This window comes from Scyliorhinus canicula, chromosome 15, assembly GCF_902713615.1.
Source record: "Scyliorhinus canicula chromosome 15, sScyCan1.1, whole genome shotgun sequence".
NCBI classification, from domain to species: Eukaryota; Metazoa; Chordata; class Chondrichthyes; order Carcharhiniformes; family Scyliorhinidae; genus Scyliorhinus; species Scyliorhinus canicula.
Window position 1 is genome coordinate 35,029,200 of NC_052160.1, and position 17,154 is coordinate 35,046,353.

Genomic DNA, 17,154 nt, shown 5'->3' on the forward strand with positions numbered 1-17,154 from the left:
CAGATTCTCTTTCTTCCCTTCAGCTTGAATTCTCATTGTTGTATTATTCGTACAGCTGCTTTAATGAATTTTAACTCATAGTTACTGCATTAGCGACTGACGTCATCACTCCTCGGTTTTATGCCATTTTTCCTCCTCCTCTCCCCCATATATGTGCATTGACCTCTGCCCCCATCATCCCTTTGCTCCACAATATTGAACCTGCGTATGCAAATGATCACTTTATGAGGTTGGGTGACCTACGGTAAGTCAAATCAATCATCCACAATGACCATTAGGACCGCTTCAAACAACTGATATTTCTTTGCGATAGAGTCCACGGGCCGAAAAGATACATTTATTTGTGAGAAACGCATCAAGTGTGGAGACTTATATACGATCACACGTTCCAACAACTTTTCTTGATAAGATGTACTTTATCAATCTCATTTTGTTTACAGATGTGGACAATGCAATTTTGTTTTATGTAAATGAACTACACAATACAATAGCCTTTATTTTACTGTAATGTTTGAAATTTATCTTAAGGAATTCTAACATTAACTACCTAATTAGCAACTAGTTAAAGACCCGCTTTAGCTGTTTTTCAAATTCAAGTTACCAATGAATGTGAAAAGAGTGCCCGAATAAGCAACATTTTGATTTTCAAAGATATATTATTAAAACTTGCGGCAAAAATTGGACCAGTAACACTTCTAAAAAGAAAACCTGAAAATGTAAAGGATTTCGTACATCATTGTTTGACAATGATAAAGAAAAGTTAGTGGTCAGAGGTTTAATTATTGTGTTTGGTGAATACTTGAAGGAAAAGCGATATGCATGGAAAAAAATAAAGAATGAAAATAATAATTATGCAAGTGTGCATCCAAACATTTGCCTCGTGTATAATATTTTAATTACAAATTAAAGTGAAGCATTTACAAAATGAATGGTATGCAATGGTGCCACAAAAACACACTGTAAATATAATTCTTAATACTTAAGTCATAAACGGGGCATCCAAATATCTAGTTATTAGTGAGCAGGTCGAAATGCAAGAGATTTCAAATCTCCAGATTTGCCACATCACATATTAAAGCATGCTTAAGTACACTTTGACTGCTGATAATGTACAGTTCCCACCCAATAGCTATATGTGAAAAAAGGAATTTCAGTCTTATGTTACACACCTGAAACTAACAACTTCAATTCATAGTCTTTCATTTCCCCTTTCAACCATGTCCAGAATTTTGTTAAAAATATCGCAACATAATGGAAACTGCTTTTGAAATGAGACTGGTCTGAATGAATTGTGCAAAAGGCTTTTTATTTCAATAGTCTTCGACAACAGTGCAGCAGAGAAAAAGTTGGAAGAAAAATAGACGAGGATTTTTTAAAAATTCTCCCATCCAACAGATACTTCAAGATTTGATTGGTGACATAATTTTCATAATTGTTTCCAGAAACTAATGAAGCAAGAGCCTTCTCTCAGAGTTAAAATTTAATAATCCATTTCAAAGTAAATTGTGTCAAGAACATCTTGGCACACATATTTTCACATATATATAAATGAAAAACGGTTTACAGAAACTGCGTTTCATTCAACATTTACTCTTATCAGCAAACTTTGACAAAATAACAGGACTAAAGACTATGAATTATTACTGCAGAGAATATAAATTCTCCTTACCTGCTGTAGATACATAAAAGTCAAGGCACAAGAGAGCTGAGGGCACATGCCTACATTGGGCAAAGCGACACAGGTTGCACCCGTCAGAGGATGCTGCATTCTGTTACTCTGGGGTCTGGAAAGAACCAGCGAGGGGACTTGCATATACACACGCTTGTCCTGTTATCTTCTTTCAGCACCAATTCATAGGCAGCCTTGTGCCAAGTTGCACTGAAACAGGCAAGCTTTTTTTTCTCTCTCTCTCTATCGCTCTCTCTCTCTCTCTCTTTTATTTCGTGAAGCAATGCAGCATACAAAAGACTCAGTCGTCAACCTACCAGGCCTGTGAAGAACAGTTTTAAAAAATTCTGCACAGAGCTACACTCAGGTTCCTGCCTGACGATGAACATGTGCAACTCTTCTAATGACAGAGTGAGGGAAGGCTCGTCACACAGCATTAGTTGCTGACTAGTGGAGAGCGTCTGATTCACTGGGGCTCAGTCGTCTGGTGCTGATGTTGCATGGCTCTCATTTGTCAAATGGGTCTTAGGGCAGGGTCTTTTCACTCTCTCCCCTTCCACTGAAACTCAAATACTGCATTTTAAAAATCCCAAGAGAGACCCGGCTGAACCGTGTATGGCTGGGAGATTTTGGCAATTAATGTCACTACCCAGCTGAGACCATGCTGCCAGCTTGATGTAATCACTTAAATGCGGAATTAACCTGCATTAAACAATGGAAAAAATGGGAAGGGGGTGGGAATATTCCAACGCAAGAAACACAAAAGAGCATAAAGAATCTAACCACTCAGATCATTCTGTGCCAAATAATTTCAGCAAAGCCTCGTCATAAATCATCAAGCAAATCATTTTTGATTACGGGAATTAATACTTAATTCACTTACAAGAAGGTCTGTTCAGGAAGTGACAACTGTTTTCCAATTCTGTCACAAGGTTGATACACAGAAAGCTATGGTTGAAAATTAACAAACTTTTCATCATGCAAAAACAGGGTGAAACTAATGTGTCCCTCTTTCTTTTCTTTCTCTCCTGAGCAGATCTCTTTACTGACGGAGATATGCCATGTCTTACTCTTTTGCCTTTTCTGCATTAGGCTTTTTTATTCAAGATTCTCAGCGCATGGCATCTCTTTTCTCCAATGAAATATGATAAATAATAAATAAAGCTCTAATTTGATCCAATCAAGTGCACTGCATGAGCAGGCAACAAAAAAAGCAGAGAAAGGTGAATAAAATTAGTTGCATCTGACAAGCAATATTTTAAAAGTGCCGTTAGAGTTAATTAATGCTTTGAGTCCAGGAACGATCCTGTTTTTTAATAATATTTCCCTTTCAGATCAAAGTGTACCTTGCCAGCTGTGTGATTTCTTGACAAAAATGCTTATCGCTAGTTCATGATTTTATTACTGCTTTCGGTCTACAGTAGCTCTCCGCACTAGATTAAGAGATTATGAAGGCCTGCATTAACCTCAGGCAATAAAGAATTGCTAATTTTCTGTTTCTATTAAGCAGTGTGTTATTTCCAAAGAATTCACCAGCATTTAATAGCAAATGTCTACAGTGACTTGACTTCAGCCATCAACTCCCTCTATTATTACACTGCTCTTTATGGAAAGGTTACCAGGTTTCATTTCAGTCACAGAGTACTATTAATTAAAACTAGCATATATAAATTCTTGGAGTACCTGGATATTAGCCATTTCCCTTCCCCCACCTCACCCCTCCTCCTCCCAGCCACGGCCCTTTATCTAACACTGAGGAATGCTGGAATTTCTTTTAATGACCTGCAGAGTGTTAAAATAATTCCCCCCCCCCCCCCCAAAAAGTGGCCAGGCGACTGTCGTTGCCACTGAGAATGAGTTAACTGTGTGCCATTTTTCTTCAGCATCTTTTGCTTATATTTTCTTTATATTTGTTGCTGACAATAGAATAGCCAACAGTAGCCACAATAGCATTTTATGGTTTGACTCTTTTTCAATTTAATATGCTGCAATATAAATAAAATTTATTGTGAAGTTAGGAAGTGTACTGCTTCGGCAACACTCTACATTTGATGTCTGTGCAGTTCAATCTTTTGCACCGTGCCACAACCGAATATAACACAGTCTGCCGGGAAAATGTTCTGTTTGGCATTCTTCAGTTTATTTCCATACAATTCACGGAAAATACAAATGATCACAACCACAGGGTTTGCGACAATTGCACGATTCATGTACATCAGTACATATGGATTTCTGTTCAATATTTGTATGGAGCGGGAGGTCGTAAGCATTTGGTTGAAGTTTGACTCACCCTTTGATGTCGCACTGCTTATTAGTGCTCCACATTTGTTCTAGATGTGGTGCAAGACCTATATTGCATGGATGTTGAATGTGAGGGAGGTGATCTGAGTATAGAATATGGACAACAGCCTGACCAGAGGGCGTAGAACTGATTTTTTTTTTTAAGTTTGCAAAGGATTTTTGCTAGGTTTTAATGTGAAACTGAAGAAAAGAATGGAAGTATCTCAGAAGCTACTTTTAAAGATACGGGTAATTCGGCTCTCCAAGAAAAATCCCTGATGCATAGAACCATACAACAAAGAAGGCAATTCAACCGATCATTCCTGTGTTGGCTCTTTGAAAGGTCCATTCAATTAGTCCCACTTCCCTGCTCTTTCCAATTTGATGCAGCAGTTGGCAAATATGTGACAACTTTGAATTAAAATGGACTGACTCTAAAATATCAAGGAAATATCTAAAAGAAGAACTATTACGGGAACTAAAGGTAAGATGGATACACAGAATTCATGTTCTCACATTATTCCCATATGCATTTTACCACACTATTCCAATGCAAGTATTATATCACTGTCACGTGAGGAGTGGCTGAGGACTCTGGGTCAATACTCGATGGAGTTTAGAAGGATAAGGGGGGATCTCATTGAAACTTACAGAATACTGAGAGGCCTAGATAGAGTGGATGTGGAGAGGATGTTTCCATGAGTAGGGAAAAACTAGAACCCAAGGGCACAGCGTCAGACGGAAGGGACAATTCTTTAAAACAGAGATGAGGAGGAATTTCTTCAGCCAGAGGGTGGTGAATCTGTGGAACTCATTGCTGCAGAAGGCTGTGGAGGCCAAGTCACAGAGATAGATAGGTTCTTGATTAATAAGGGGATCATGGGTTATGGGGGGAAGGCAGAAGAATGGGGATGAGAAACATATCAGCCATGATTGAAAAGCAGAGCAGACTCGACCTGCTGAGTGGCCTAATTCTGCTCCTATGTCTTATGGTCTTATGGTCTGACCCAAATCATCTAATCCAAATCACACAATTTCAACAAATGAACTGACAACATTTTGACATGGTTCTAACTACACTATTCTCATATAGTTGCACTTAAATGTCCATCCAACGTACTCCAAGATAAGTGTCCCAACACTTTTCCAATATCAGTCTTTCCACACTATTTTAATATGAGTGTCCCAACAGGATTCCAGTGTGAAAGTACCCTCCTGATTTAAATGTGAATGAACTCATACATTCCAATGGTTTCTGAGTTTGAGCAATGGCTCGAATCACTTCAGAACACATGGAGGGTCAATAATCATGGATTGGGGGGCAGACTGTTGATTTCTGAAAAAGCCAATGTGAGTTCCACAGGGTGTATGGCCTCCCCGATACCAGGGTAAAGGACGTTATCACAGAATCATAGGCTTTACAGTTCAGAAGGATGTCATTCAGCTCATCGAGTCTGCACCGGCCCTTGGAAAGAACACCCCACTTAAGCCCACCCTCCACCCCATTCCCGTAACCCAGTAACCCCACTTAACTTTTTTGGACACTACGGTCAATTTATGTTGGCCAATCCACCTAACCTGCTCATCTTTGGACTGTGGGAGGAAACCGGAGCACTCGGAGGAAACCCAGGCAGACACGGGGAGAACATGCAGACTCCACACAGACAGTGACCCAAGGTGGAAATCGAATGTGGGACCCTGGAGCTGTGAAGACTCGATGGGCCGAATGGCCTCCTTCTGCACTGTAAATTCTATGATGACCGGGGTCCTACACTTTGAGTGTGGCAGGAGAAAAACTAGAAGTTGTGCTCCATGTAAGAACAATGACATCAGCGACATAGGAAGGAAAAGGATTAAGGTTATGCAATCAGGGTTGCAGGAGCCAGGGAGGAAGTTAAATAAAGCAGAATAATGATAGTAGTCTGAATTACTCACAGTGCTATACCCTCGCACCAGAATTGTTGGACGAAACATGTTCACCTGTATCAAGTGACTTGGTTCAGGGTGGAGGCTCCTGCAGTTTTGAGGCCTGTTCTGGGCCAGGTGATAGATATCCTAGTCAAGATGAATGAGTTGCACGTCGACAGAAATGGGGGGCAATATTTTCATGGAGAGGTTTACTGGTGCTGTTGGGGAGGGTTTTAATTTATCAAGAGGTGGATGGACAGGAGGATGTAACATTTAAGAGCAGAAGCAAGATTCACAATGGGCTGGCAGACATCAGTTGCACTCGACTAAAGAGCATGGAAATGCAAAACATTCTAAGATAGCTTTGGGTGTATTTGCATAAATGCATGCAGTGTGGTGAAATAAGGTTGATGAGCTGCAGGCACAAGTCACCACATGGGATTCTGAAATACTGACAACAACAGGGACCTGGTTCAAAGAAGTGAAGGATTAGCGACTTAATATTCCAGGCTGCAAGATATTCAGGAAAGATACGAAAGGAGATGAGATGTCAGTACTGATCAACTAAACTATTATAGGCTGGTCAGGGATGAAATAGTTCAGGGGTCAAAGATAGCATCCATTTGGCTTGGATCAGGGATCAGTAGGAGGGGTAACTGGCTGTGCACTAACAGACCATCAAATAATGGGATGGAGACAGAGGAGCAAATGTGCAGGCACATTTACAGAAAAATTCAATAAATATTTTTAACATTTTTTCAATTAAGGGGCAATTTAGTGTGTCCAATCCACCTACCCTGCACACCTTGGAGTAGTGGGGGTGAGACCCACACAGACGCGGGGAGAATGTGCAAATTTCACACAGACAGTGACCCAGGGTCGGGATCCGAACCCGGGTCCTCGACTCCATCAGGCAGCAGCGCGAAACACTGGCCACCGTGCCGCCCCTAAATTCAATAAATATAGTCATGATAAAGGGGAGTTTCCTAATTTAAGTCTGGATAGTAACAGAGCACAGAATATTTTAGATTGAAGGTTTTCTATCCTGCCACTGCGAAAGTGGGTAGTGATCATGCGGTCCATGCCTGATGGATTCCCTGCAGCCATTTCACACTTTATGGGGTGTTAATTAGCTGGAAGTGGGCCTTCAGATCCCACCTGGGAAGGTAGGCCCACCTCAAAGATCTGCCGGCCAATGATTGGTTGGCAGTTCTCTAGTTCCATCAGCACCAGCAGGAATAGAACATAAAATGGAATAAAGGCCGCAATTTTCTAGCCACTCTCCCTCTCCCCCCCCACCCCAGCCATTTTGGATTTCCCCATGGCAAGGCCAGCTAGCCACTGAAACCGCCACTCCATTCTCATCAGTGAGACTGGAATTTCCTGTCACCTTGAAGAGCTGGAAAATCCTGGCCAAGTCTAGGGAGCTCAGAATGCAGGTAAATCCGGAGTCCTCTTGTCAGAGCCAGGAGAGGAGTCCTGAGGGAAGGACAAGGAAGAAGGAGGCCAGGTTGCAGCGGTTGATAGGGAGAGGACATCCTTGCAGAATTTGAGGAGGAGCTCCTATCGGGAAAGGAAACCTGGGATGGAGCCCCCCCCCCCCCCCCACCTTTCCTGCCCAAGGCCTGAGCAGGCGAGCCTGCTTCCCCCCTCCCCCCACATCCTCCTGTCAGCCCAAAGCGTGCGGACAGGCAAGAGGCAGTCCTTAAATGGCCATTAATTAACCACAATGGCCTCAATTAGAGAAAGGGTAACTGGGCCTCCCTAGGCCTTGCTTGCCCTCTGTAAAATCACTGCCAGTCAGCAGCAGAAATGAAACTTGCAGCATTCCCTCCCCCCCCATGCCCTTTCCCTCATCCCCAATTGCAAAGCTGATGGTGGAGGACCATTAAATTCTACCCCATGTAAAGAGCAAAGAGGAAATGGACAAGAGAGGGTGAAATTCTCAAAATCTGACAAAGAGAACTTTTTTGTCCATCCCAGTGAGGAAAGAAACAATGCTGCATTCGCCTCGAGGAAAAAGGTGGGGTAAGAAGTGCAGATTTTGTTTCATTCTTTCACGGGATGTCAATGTTGCTGGCGAGGCCAACATTTATTGCCCATCCCTAATTGCCGTTGCGAAGATGGTGATGAGCTGCCTTACTGAACTGCTACAATACATGTAGTGTAGGTACACATGCAGTGCTGTGAAGGAGGGAGTTCTGGGATTTTAATCCAGTGACGGTGAAGGAACGACAATATATTTCCAATTCAGGATATTGAGTGACTTGGAGGGGAACTTGCTCAATCACTCAATCAAACTCTACCTTGATGTCAAAGGCAGTCACTCTCACTTCACCTCACCTCTGGTGTTTATTTTTGTCCATGCTTGAACTGAGCTGAGTGATTCTGGCGGAACCAACTGAACATCAATGAGCAGGTTACTATTGCTTAATGGCACTGCCAGCGATACCTTCCATCATCTTGTTTGATGATCAAGAGTAGACTGATGGGACGGTATCGTTTGGGGTGGATTTGTCTCAGGACATACCTGGGCAGATTTCCACATTGCCAGGTAGATGCCAGTGTTGTGGCTGCACTGGGACAGCTTGGCTCAGGGCTCAGCAATTTCTGGAGCACAAGTCTTCAGTACTATTGCTGGAATGTTGTCAAGACACAGTATCCAGTGCCTTCAGCAGTTTCTTGGTATCACGTAGAGCAAATCGAATTGGCTGAAGACTGGCATCTATAATTCAGGGGCCCTCCAGAAGGCCAAAATTAATCACCCACGCGGTATTTCTGGCTAAAGATTATTGCAAATGCTTCAACCTTATCTTTTGCACTGACATGTTGGGCTCCCCCATCATTGACGATTGGAAACTTGTGGAGTCTCCTCATCAGTGAGTTGTTTCATTGTCCATCATTCACGACTGGAGCAGAGAATTTAGATCTGATCTGTTGGTTTGGGGATCACTTAGCTCTATCTATCACTTTCTGTTAATGCTTTTTGGCATTCAAGTAGTCTTGAGTTCTAGCTTCACAGGGCTGAACCCCTGACTTGATGATAATGATAGAGTGGGGAATATGCTGGGCCATGAGGCTACAGATTGTGGTTGTATAGAATCCTGCTGCTACTGATGGCCCATAGCGCTTCATGGATTCCTAATTTTGAGTTGCTAGATCTGTTCACTAACTATCCCATTTAGCACGGTGATAGTGCAAAACAACATGATGGACAGTATCCTCAATGTGAAGACGGGACTTTGTCTCCACAAGGACTTTATAGTGGTCAGTCCTTCAAGACTGTCATGGACAGATGCATCTGTAGCAAATAGGTTGGTGAGGATGAGATCAAGTCGGTATTTCCCTCTTGTTGATTCCCTCACCATTTGTTCTGGATCCTGGCCCGCAGCTATATGCTTTAGGACTCGATCAACTTGGTCTGTAGTGATGCTACTGAGCCATTATTTGTGATCGTCATTGAAGTCCCCCATCCAGAATACTTGATGTGTCCTTGCCACCCTCAGTGCTTCCTCCAAGTGCTGCTCAACATGAAGGAGTACTGATTCATCAGCTGAGGAAAGTGCAGCAGATAGTAATCAGCAGGGGGCTTCTGTGTCCATGTTTGTACTGATGCCTTGAAACTTCATGGGGTCCAGTGTCGATGCTGATAACTCCCAGGGCAACTTCCTCCCATCACCTCTGCTGGGTCTGTCCTGCCGGTGGGACAGGAAATACCCAGGAATGGTGGTGGTGATGGTCATACATGTGATATAGAACATAGAACATAGAACAGTACAGCACAGAACAGGCTCTTCGGCCCTCGATGTTGTGCCGAGCCATGATCACCCCACTCAAACCCACGTATCCACCCTAAACCCGTAACCCAATAACCCCCCCCAACCTTACTTTTTAGGACACTATGGGCAATTTAGCATAGCCAATCCACCTAACCCGCACATCTTTGGACTGTGGGAGGAAACTGGAGCACCCGGAGGAAACCCACGCACACACAGGGAGGAAGTGCAGACTCCGCACAGACAGTGACCCAGCCGGGAATCGAACCTGGGACCCTGGAGCTGTGAAGCATTTATGCTAACCACCATGCTACCGTGCTGTCCAGTAAGGTATGATTCCGTCAGTACGACCATGTCAGGCTGTTGCTTAACTAGTGTGGGAGACAGCTCTCACAATTTTGGCAGAAGCCCCCAGGTATTAGGAAAGAGGGGCACGATTCTCCGCTCCCACGCCGGGTGGGAGAATCGCGGGAGGGCCGCTCTGGCACCCCCCGCGATTCTCCCACCTCCCCCCAAAATGGTGTGTCGCGTTTTGCGACACTCCGCTCGGAGAATCACGGGCCGCCATTTTTCACGGCGACCCGCGATTCTCCGACCCGGATGGGCCGAGCGGCCGGCCGTTCCCAACCGGTTCACACCGGCGGCAACCACACCTGGTCGCTGCTGGCGTGAACATGGTACCAGCAGCTGTTTTGTGGCTTGTGGGGGGCGGAGAGGGGAGTGAGCACCACGACTGTGCTCGGGAGGGGATTGGCCCGCGATCGGTGCCCACCGCGCATGTGCGGGTTTGCCGTCAGCCGCCGTGACGTCAGCCGCGCATGCGCGGGTTGGAGCCGGCCAACCTGCGCATGCGCGGCTGACGTCATTAGGCGCGTCGGCTGCGTCATTCCCAGCGCGCCGGGCCTTGACGCCAGCGACAAGGCCCGGCGGCCGAGATTCACGGCACGGCCCTCCTAGCCCCCCGGCGGGGGGAGAATAGGGGGTCAGGAGTGGCCTCCGACGCCGTCGTGAACCTCTCCGGATTTCACGACGCTGTTGGGCCTGGCGGAGAATTCTGCCCGAGGACTTTGCAGGTCAACAAGGCTGGGTTTGCTGTGCCATTTTGATACTGGTTGATACTGGCTGGTCAATCTGGTTTCATTCTCTTTTGTAGATTTTTGTAGTGGTTTTGATTCAAATGAGTGGCTGACTGGGCCATGTGGGATGGTAGTTAAGAGTTAATTGCATTGTTGTGATCTGATTTCACTGAATGAGGGCTAATTTCAATTTGTCAGGTGGATATGGCCAAAGTGAATTGGAATCAAAAACTTATAGACAAAATATTAATTGAACCATGAGAGTCATTCACAGAAGAGATAGTTTGGTCACAGAGTTAATGCATTTCTATAAGGGGGAAAAGAAAGTCATCCAAAGCTACCCTGGTGATTAAAGATAAAAAGATTAAAGTAGAACAGGAAAAGGACTCTAATGACAAATGTATGGTTGATAATACAATAAATATCAATGTAAATAATGGAGAGCCGAAACAAGTACAGAAATTACAGACAAAGGATAAGGTGGGGATTTGGGCCTAGGTTAGAGTGCTCCTTCAGAGGGTCGGAGCAGACACAATGGGCCGTATGGCCTCCTTCTGCACTGTAGGAATTCTATCGTTCACTGACAATTTTGTAAAGCATGAGGGCAAAGAGAATAAATTTACAGCAGGCAAAAAGGGAACTCAAAATATCATTCATAAACATAAAAGATCAGTCAAAGAAAAGGTGAGGCCAGTAAGGGATCAAAAAACAAATATTTTTGTGGAGGCAGAGAGCACAGTTAAGATATGAAATGAATACCTTTGCATCTGTCCTCTCCAGAGGAGAAGATGCTTCCAACATAACTGTGGAGGAGGTGGTAATAGCAATATAAAATAGGATAAATATAGATAAAGAGGAGGCATTTAAAAGGTTCTCAATTCTCAAAGTAGAAATGTCATCCAGTGTGGAGAGGAGGCACGCTAGATTACGGTTTTCGGTGGCACAGGGATTGGTAAATAGAGGATCCAGACTGCAAGGGATAGGCAAAAGAATGAGAGGCAACATGAGAAATCTCTTCCTCCCGCACAGTTTGTTGTCACGACATGAAATGCAGTGTCTGAACGGGGCTGGAAACAGATTCAGTCGGATGGAATTGGATGAATAATTGAAGAGAAAAAAAATTACAGGGCTATGGGAAAAGAGCGTGGGAATAGGAACAATTAGACTGCTCAGCCAAAGAACTGGCACAAGCATGATGGGTTGAATGGCCTCCTACTGTGGTGCTCATTCCATGATTATATGAGTGTATTTAGACTTTTCAAATCTGAGTATATATTATTCCAATCTGAATGTACCAATATTATTCCAATGTTAGTGCCCCACACTATTCTAACATTAAAGTACTCACGCTATGCCTATATGAGTGCAATTACACTATATTAATATGAATTTGCCCACATCATTACAATATAAATGTAGCCAACTGTGACAATAAGAGTCGTCCCATGCTATTTGAATAAACGCATGGTATTCAAAATTGAATAGCTACACACTTCCAATATGGGTCAACCCACACTGTTCCAACATCAGTGCACCCCTCACTAATCCAAGTTGAGTTGACGTTCTATTCTAAAACAAGTGTCCCCAAATTATTTTCATTTGAGTGTACCCATATATACCAATGTGTTTGTGTAATTGCAGCACTCTAATTAATCAACCCACGCTATGAATGTATTCACACCATTCAAACATCAATGTAACTGCAATCTTCCAATTTGAGTACACACTCTGGGATTGTCCACCTTCGAGCAGAGAAGAATAAGGTGAGACATAATAGAAGTCTTCAAAATAGCACCATGTTTTGATCGAGTAAGTCGGGAGATATTGGCTGTGATTCTCCGAGCCTTCGCGCCACAATCGCGCTCGGTGCGGGGACGGAGAGTGGGGTGACCGGGGAATCACCAGCACTCGTGCGCATTTGACACGGTGCCGGTCGGGGGCCGTTGAAAGAGGCCCCCGCGGCGATTCTCCATAGACGACCGGCCGAGTTCCCGCCGGCGTGGTTCATGTATGGTTCATCCCAACGGGAGCTCGGAGTCGCGGCAGGCGGTGGCCGTCCTGGTGGGGGGGCGGGGGGTTCCGTCACAGGGGGGGTGGGGGGGGCCCTCCACGCCGGCCAGGCCGCGATCTGACAGGCGTGCGCGATCTGGGGGGCCTACCTCTTCAGCGTGGCCCGTTGTGTGGGTCTGCCATGTCGCGTGGGGCAGGCGCCGCAGCCAGCCACCGCACACATGCGCGGACCCGCGGCTGGAAGTACAGGGTCCTGTATTGGCAACCGGAACTGAGTGGAGCACTCTGGGGCCCTGCTAGCCCCCTTAAAAACAGAGAATCACTCCGGACTTTCGAGAAAAAAGTGATTTGCGTGCGTTTTTTCGCGGGCGTGGGGACATGGCCCCATTATTGGAGAATCCCACTCATTGTTTTCTCTGGCATATGGTCAGTAACCAGAGGTCATAGATTTATAATTAGCAAAAGAAAGAGGGAGGTGAAATGAAACTACTTTTAGTTAGCTACATTGCGCTACCTGGATTGTTGGTAGAAACAGATCCCATTGAAAGTTTTAAAGAAAAGGACACAACATGTAGAGTGGGGGATTCTCTGGGGCCGGTAGCCAGCAGTGGAATTGCAATGGCCCAGTGAACCAGGAGTGAGGCAAAAAACGGGTTTCACATCAGCTGTTTTTTCACTTTTTTCACTTTTCAGCTGTTAAACCCATTGCAAGTCTCTTGGCCAGCCCTGCTGGCCCCAACAAGGCTTCCAGCGGAAATATGGGAATACCTATTACCCTTACTTAAATCTCATCATCAGGCTGGAAGCCCAATTTCCCAGCCTCCGGGGATGCTCCAACCCCCACAACCAGGAGTCTCACTTGAGGAAATTGGTGCAAGTCCTGAGAAACGAGGGACCTGGCAGCTTGCACTTCAAGGGGGGGGGGAGTGATGGGGCAAGGGAGTGAGTACCCTCCCTACACTTGCCTCCAGGGTGCTGAGGGGGACCCTTCAGGGGAAATGGAAGACGGGGGAGTGGGCTTGGGGTGAGTTGGCAGGGCTCAGGTCAGGCGTCTTTCCTGGGATGTGAATCATTTCTCTGATCATCTCATCTGTAGCCTTTAAACCTTTCAAACTGTCTCCCAGCATGTCAAAATGAAAGATCTGTGAGATGAAGGTGAAAGTCTTCCTTTTAGTGGGGTGTAAACCTTAGAAGTGTTTTCTTTTCACAGTCAATGTCATTGTTCTTTAACTTTCTTCAAGACTCTGTGGATGTTTAGAAGACTGAAACTTTTGAAATTGTTTACATTTAATTTCAGGGACTATTGACAGGTCCAGGCAGTTTCAAAAGAAGGCTTACCATTGTTTATTTACTGAACAGTTGTCCATTTACTCTGAAGTACTTTCTCTTTTCAGTAGCTGTTCTTTTTTAACAGTGTTTTTTTAAAAAGAGGCTCTTTGTTCTGAAGAGCTTCCTCGAAAGACCAGCTGTTCTGTCCTGCCAAACACATGATCAAGGAGGCTTTCCAGAACAAAAAGACAGCCTCTTTTTAAAAAATACCGGTTAGAAAGAATGATGAAGATGAAGTACTTCAGAGTTAATGGACTCCTATAGAGTTATATAAATAAACACCGGGAATCATTCTTTTGAAACTGCTCGGACCTGTCTATCAAGAGGCATTTAAAAGACAATGGCTCATTTAAATCTAAAAGCAAGTTCAAAGCTTTTAGGCTTCTAAGCATGCACCAAGGCTTGAAAAAAGTTAAAGAGCAATGAAATTGTCTGTGAAAACTTCAAAAATTTCCACCACATAAAAGGGAAGACTTTACGTTCATCTCACAGACCTTTCATTTTGACATGCTGGGAAACAGTTTAAAGACTATGTATGGGATACTTTCACTTCCTTCTCACAGATCCTTAATCTTGACAAGCTGAAAGACAGTTTAAAGGATTTAAAGGCTACAGATGAGACGACCAACCAAACGATTCTTAAACCAGGAAAGACCCCTCACCTGAGGCCGTCCAAATCAGTCCTCCCAACCCCCCACCTTCCCTGAAGAACCCCTCTCAGCACCTTTGAGGCAAGTATAGGGAGTGCACCCTCTTGCCCACATGAAGTTCAAGGTAGGCAATCCCAAGGGGCAGGGCCTGAAGGGGGGACCGAGGAAGGGGCTGATGGGGGAGACGGAGGGGGGGGGGGAGGTGGGCTGAATGAGGGGGCTGAGTATGGGGGCTTGAGCGTGATTCTCTGCTGGCAGGAGCACTTTGTCAGCAAACATGAGAATTGCGCCTGAAGAGGGCTAATTTGCAGAGATATGGGGAGAAAGAAACTTGAGATGCAGCACTAAATTGGACAACTTATTCAAAATGCTGACACAAACATGACAGACCGGATGTACAGTAAGGTTCTGTGATACTACGATGTGCTTACATCATTCTGATATGAATGTATAACACTATTCTAATATGAGCATATCCACACTATTCCAATATATATTGACTGATATTATTTCAATATTTCTATAGCAGTAATTCAAATTATTGTAATAGGAAGTGCTCACCTCGTTCCAACTTAATAACAGCTGCACATCATGGCCAAGCTATTCCAGTACAGCTATAACACTGGCATCTACTTCTCAAAAATTTCCTGGGTTTATCATGTCGACAAAAAGCTGGACAAATCCAATCCAGCCAATTACCACTGTGTCAGTCTCCTCTCAGTCATCAGCAAAGTAATGGGAGGGATTGTCAAAAATGCTCTCAAAAAGCACTTACTCACCAATAACTACTCACCACTGCTCTATTTTGGTCTGCCAAGACCACTCACTTCTGGACCAAACACCGACAAAAGAGTTGGTCCAGATGTGAGATGAGAGTGACTGCCCTTGACATAAAGGCAATGCTAGTAACATTGAAGTCAGTGGAGATTAGGGGGAAACTCTCCAGTGGCTGGTGTCATACCTTACACCGAGCAAAATGGTTATGATTGTTGGAAATCAATTTTCTCCAACCTCGGACAGTGCTTCAGAAGTTCCTCAGGGCAGTGTACTGAGCCCAATCATTTTCAGCTGCTCAATCAATTATCTTCTCTCCATCATAAGATCAAAAGAGGGGATGTTCATTGATAATTACACAGTGTACTGTTCCATTGGCAATTCCTCACATAATGAGGCAGTCTGTGCCTACATGCAGCGCATAATCAGAGAATAATGCAGCACGCAAAGAGGCCATTTGGCCCATAAAGTCTGCACTAGCTTAAAAACAGGAATTGTCCAATCATTGAACCCTGGGGAATGCCACTGTATACCTCCTTTCCATCAAGAGAACCAGCTGTTTCCCAAACCCTCTGATCCTGTTCAAGTTGTAACCATACTGCCGCAGACTTTTTTATCCCAGGAATTTCAATTTTGCTAACAAGTCTAATTTGAGGTATTTTATCAAACACCTTTTGAAAGTTCATTTACACACCAGATACACTGCACTCAGACACCTGTATTATCTAATCAAAAAAAAAATCTGGTTAGTCAAACATGATTTATCCATAACAACATCCAGTTTTTAAGAGATACGTAACATTTATGCCACACAAGTACCTGGCAATAACTATCCCCAACAAGTGAAGGTCTAACTTCCTCCACTTGATATTTAATGGCATTGCCATCATTACTATATAAATATAGTGGTTACAAGAGCAGATGAGGGTCTGGGTAGTCTGCCACAAGTGACTAACTTCTTAACTGCCTAAAACCTGTCCACTACCAACTCGGCACAAGTCAGGAGTTTGATGGAATACTCCCCACTTGCTTGGATGAGTGCAGCCTGAACAAGACACAAGGGGTTCGACACCATACCGTACAAAGCAGCCCGATCGATATCCACACCAACCACCACCTTAAATATTAACTCTGTCCATCTCTGGCATGCTATGGCTGCAACGTGTGCAATCTACAAGATACACAGCAACAACCTGGCACCACGGTAGCATGGTGGTTAGCATCAATGCTTCACAGCTCCAGGGTCCCAGGTTCGATTCCCGGCTGGGTCACTGTCTGTGCGGAGTCTGCACGTCCTCCCCGTGTGTGCGTGGGTTTCCTCCGGGTGCTCCGGTTTCCTCCCACAGTCCAAAGATGTGCGGGTTAGGTGGATTGGCCAGGCTAAATTGCCCTTAGTGTCCTAAAATATAATGTTAATGGGGGTTGTTGGGTTACTGGTATAGGGTGGATATGTGGGCTTGAGTGGGGTGATCATTGCTCGGCACAACATTTAGGGCCGAAGGGCCTGTTCTGTGCTGTACTGTTCTAATTCTAATTCTAACCCCACAGCCTTTATGGCCATATATTCAGCATTTTGAAGGATGAGGACAGCAGGCACATGGGAACATCACCAACTCCAAGTCCCTCTCCAGGTCACATACCATTTCATGTGGAACTATATTGTGTTCGCTCTTTGCCACTGC

At 44.5% G+C, this 17,154-nt stretch overlaps 1 protein-coding gene across 13 annotated transcripts in view; it reads right to left on the reverse strand.

Moving 5' to 3' along the window:
- rbfox1 (RNA binding fox-1 homolog 1) overlaps positions 1–17,154 on the reverse strand; it is a 2,164,526-nt gene that overhangs the window by 583,254 nt on the left and 1,564,118 nt on the right. The window contains exon 1 of one of the 13 annotated variants that reach the window (XM_038821065.1): positions 5,885–5,938. The exons of 10 other annotated variants lie outside the window; for them this stretch is intronic. In XM_038821065.1, the coding sequence (XP_038676993.1) occupies positions 5,885–5,923 (39 nt within the window). In that variant the 5' untranslated portion in view covers positions 5,924–5,938. Of the gene's footprint in view, positions 1–1,669; positions 2,320–5,884; positions 5,939–17,154 lie in introns of those variants that run through there. 2 more of the 13 variants (XM_038821056.1, XM_038821054.1) reach the window with 2 other exon arrangements.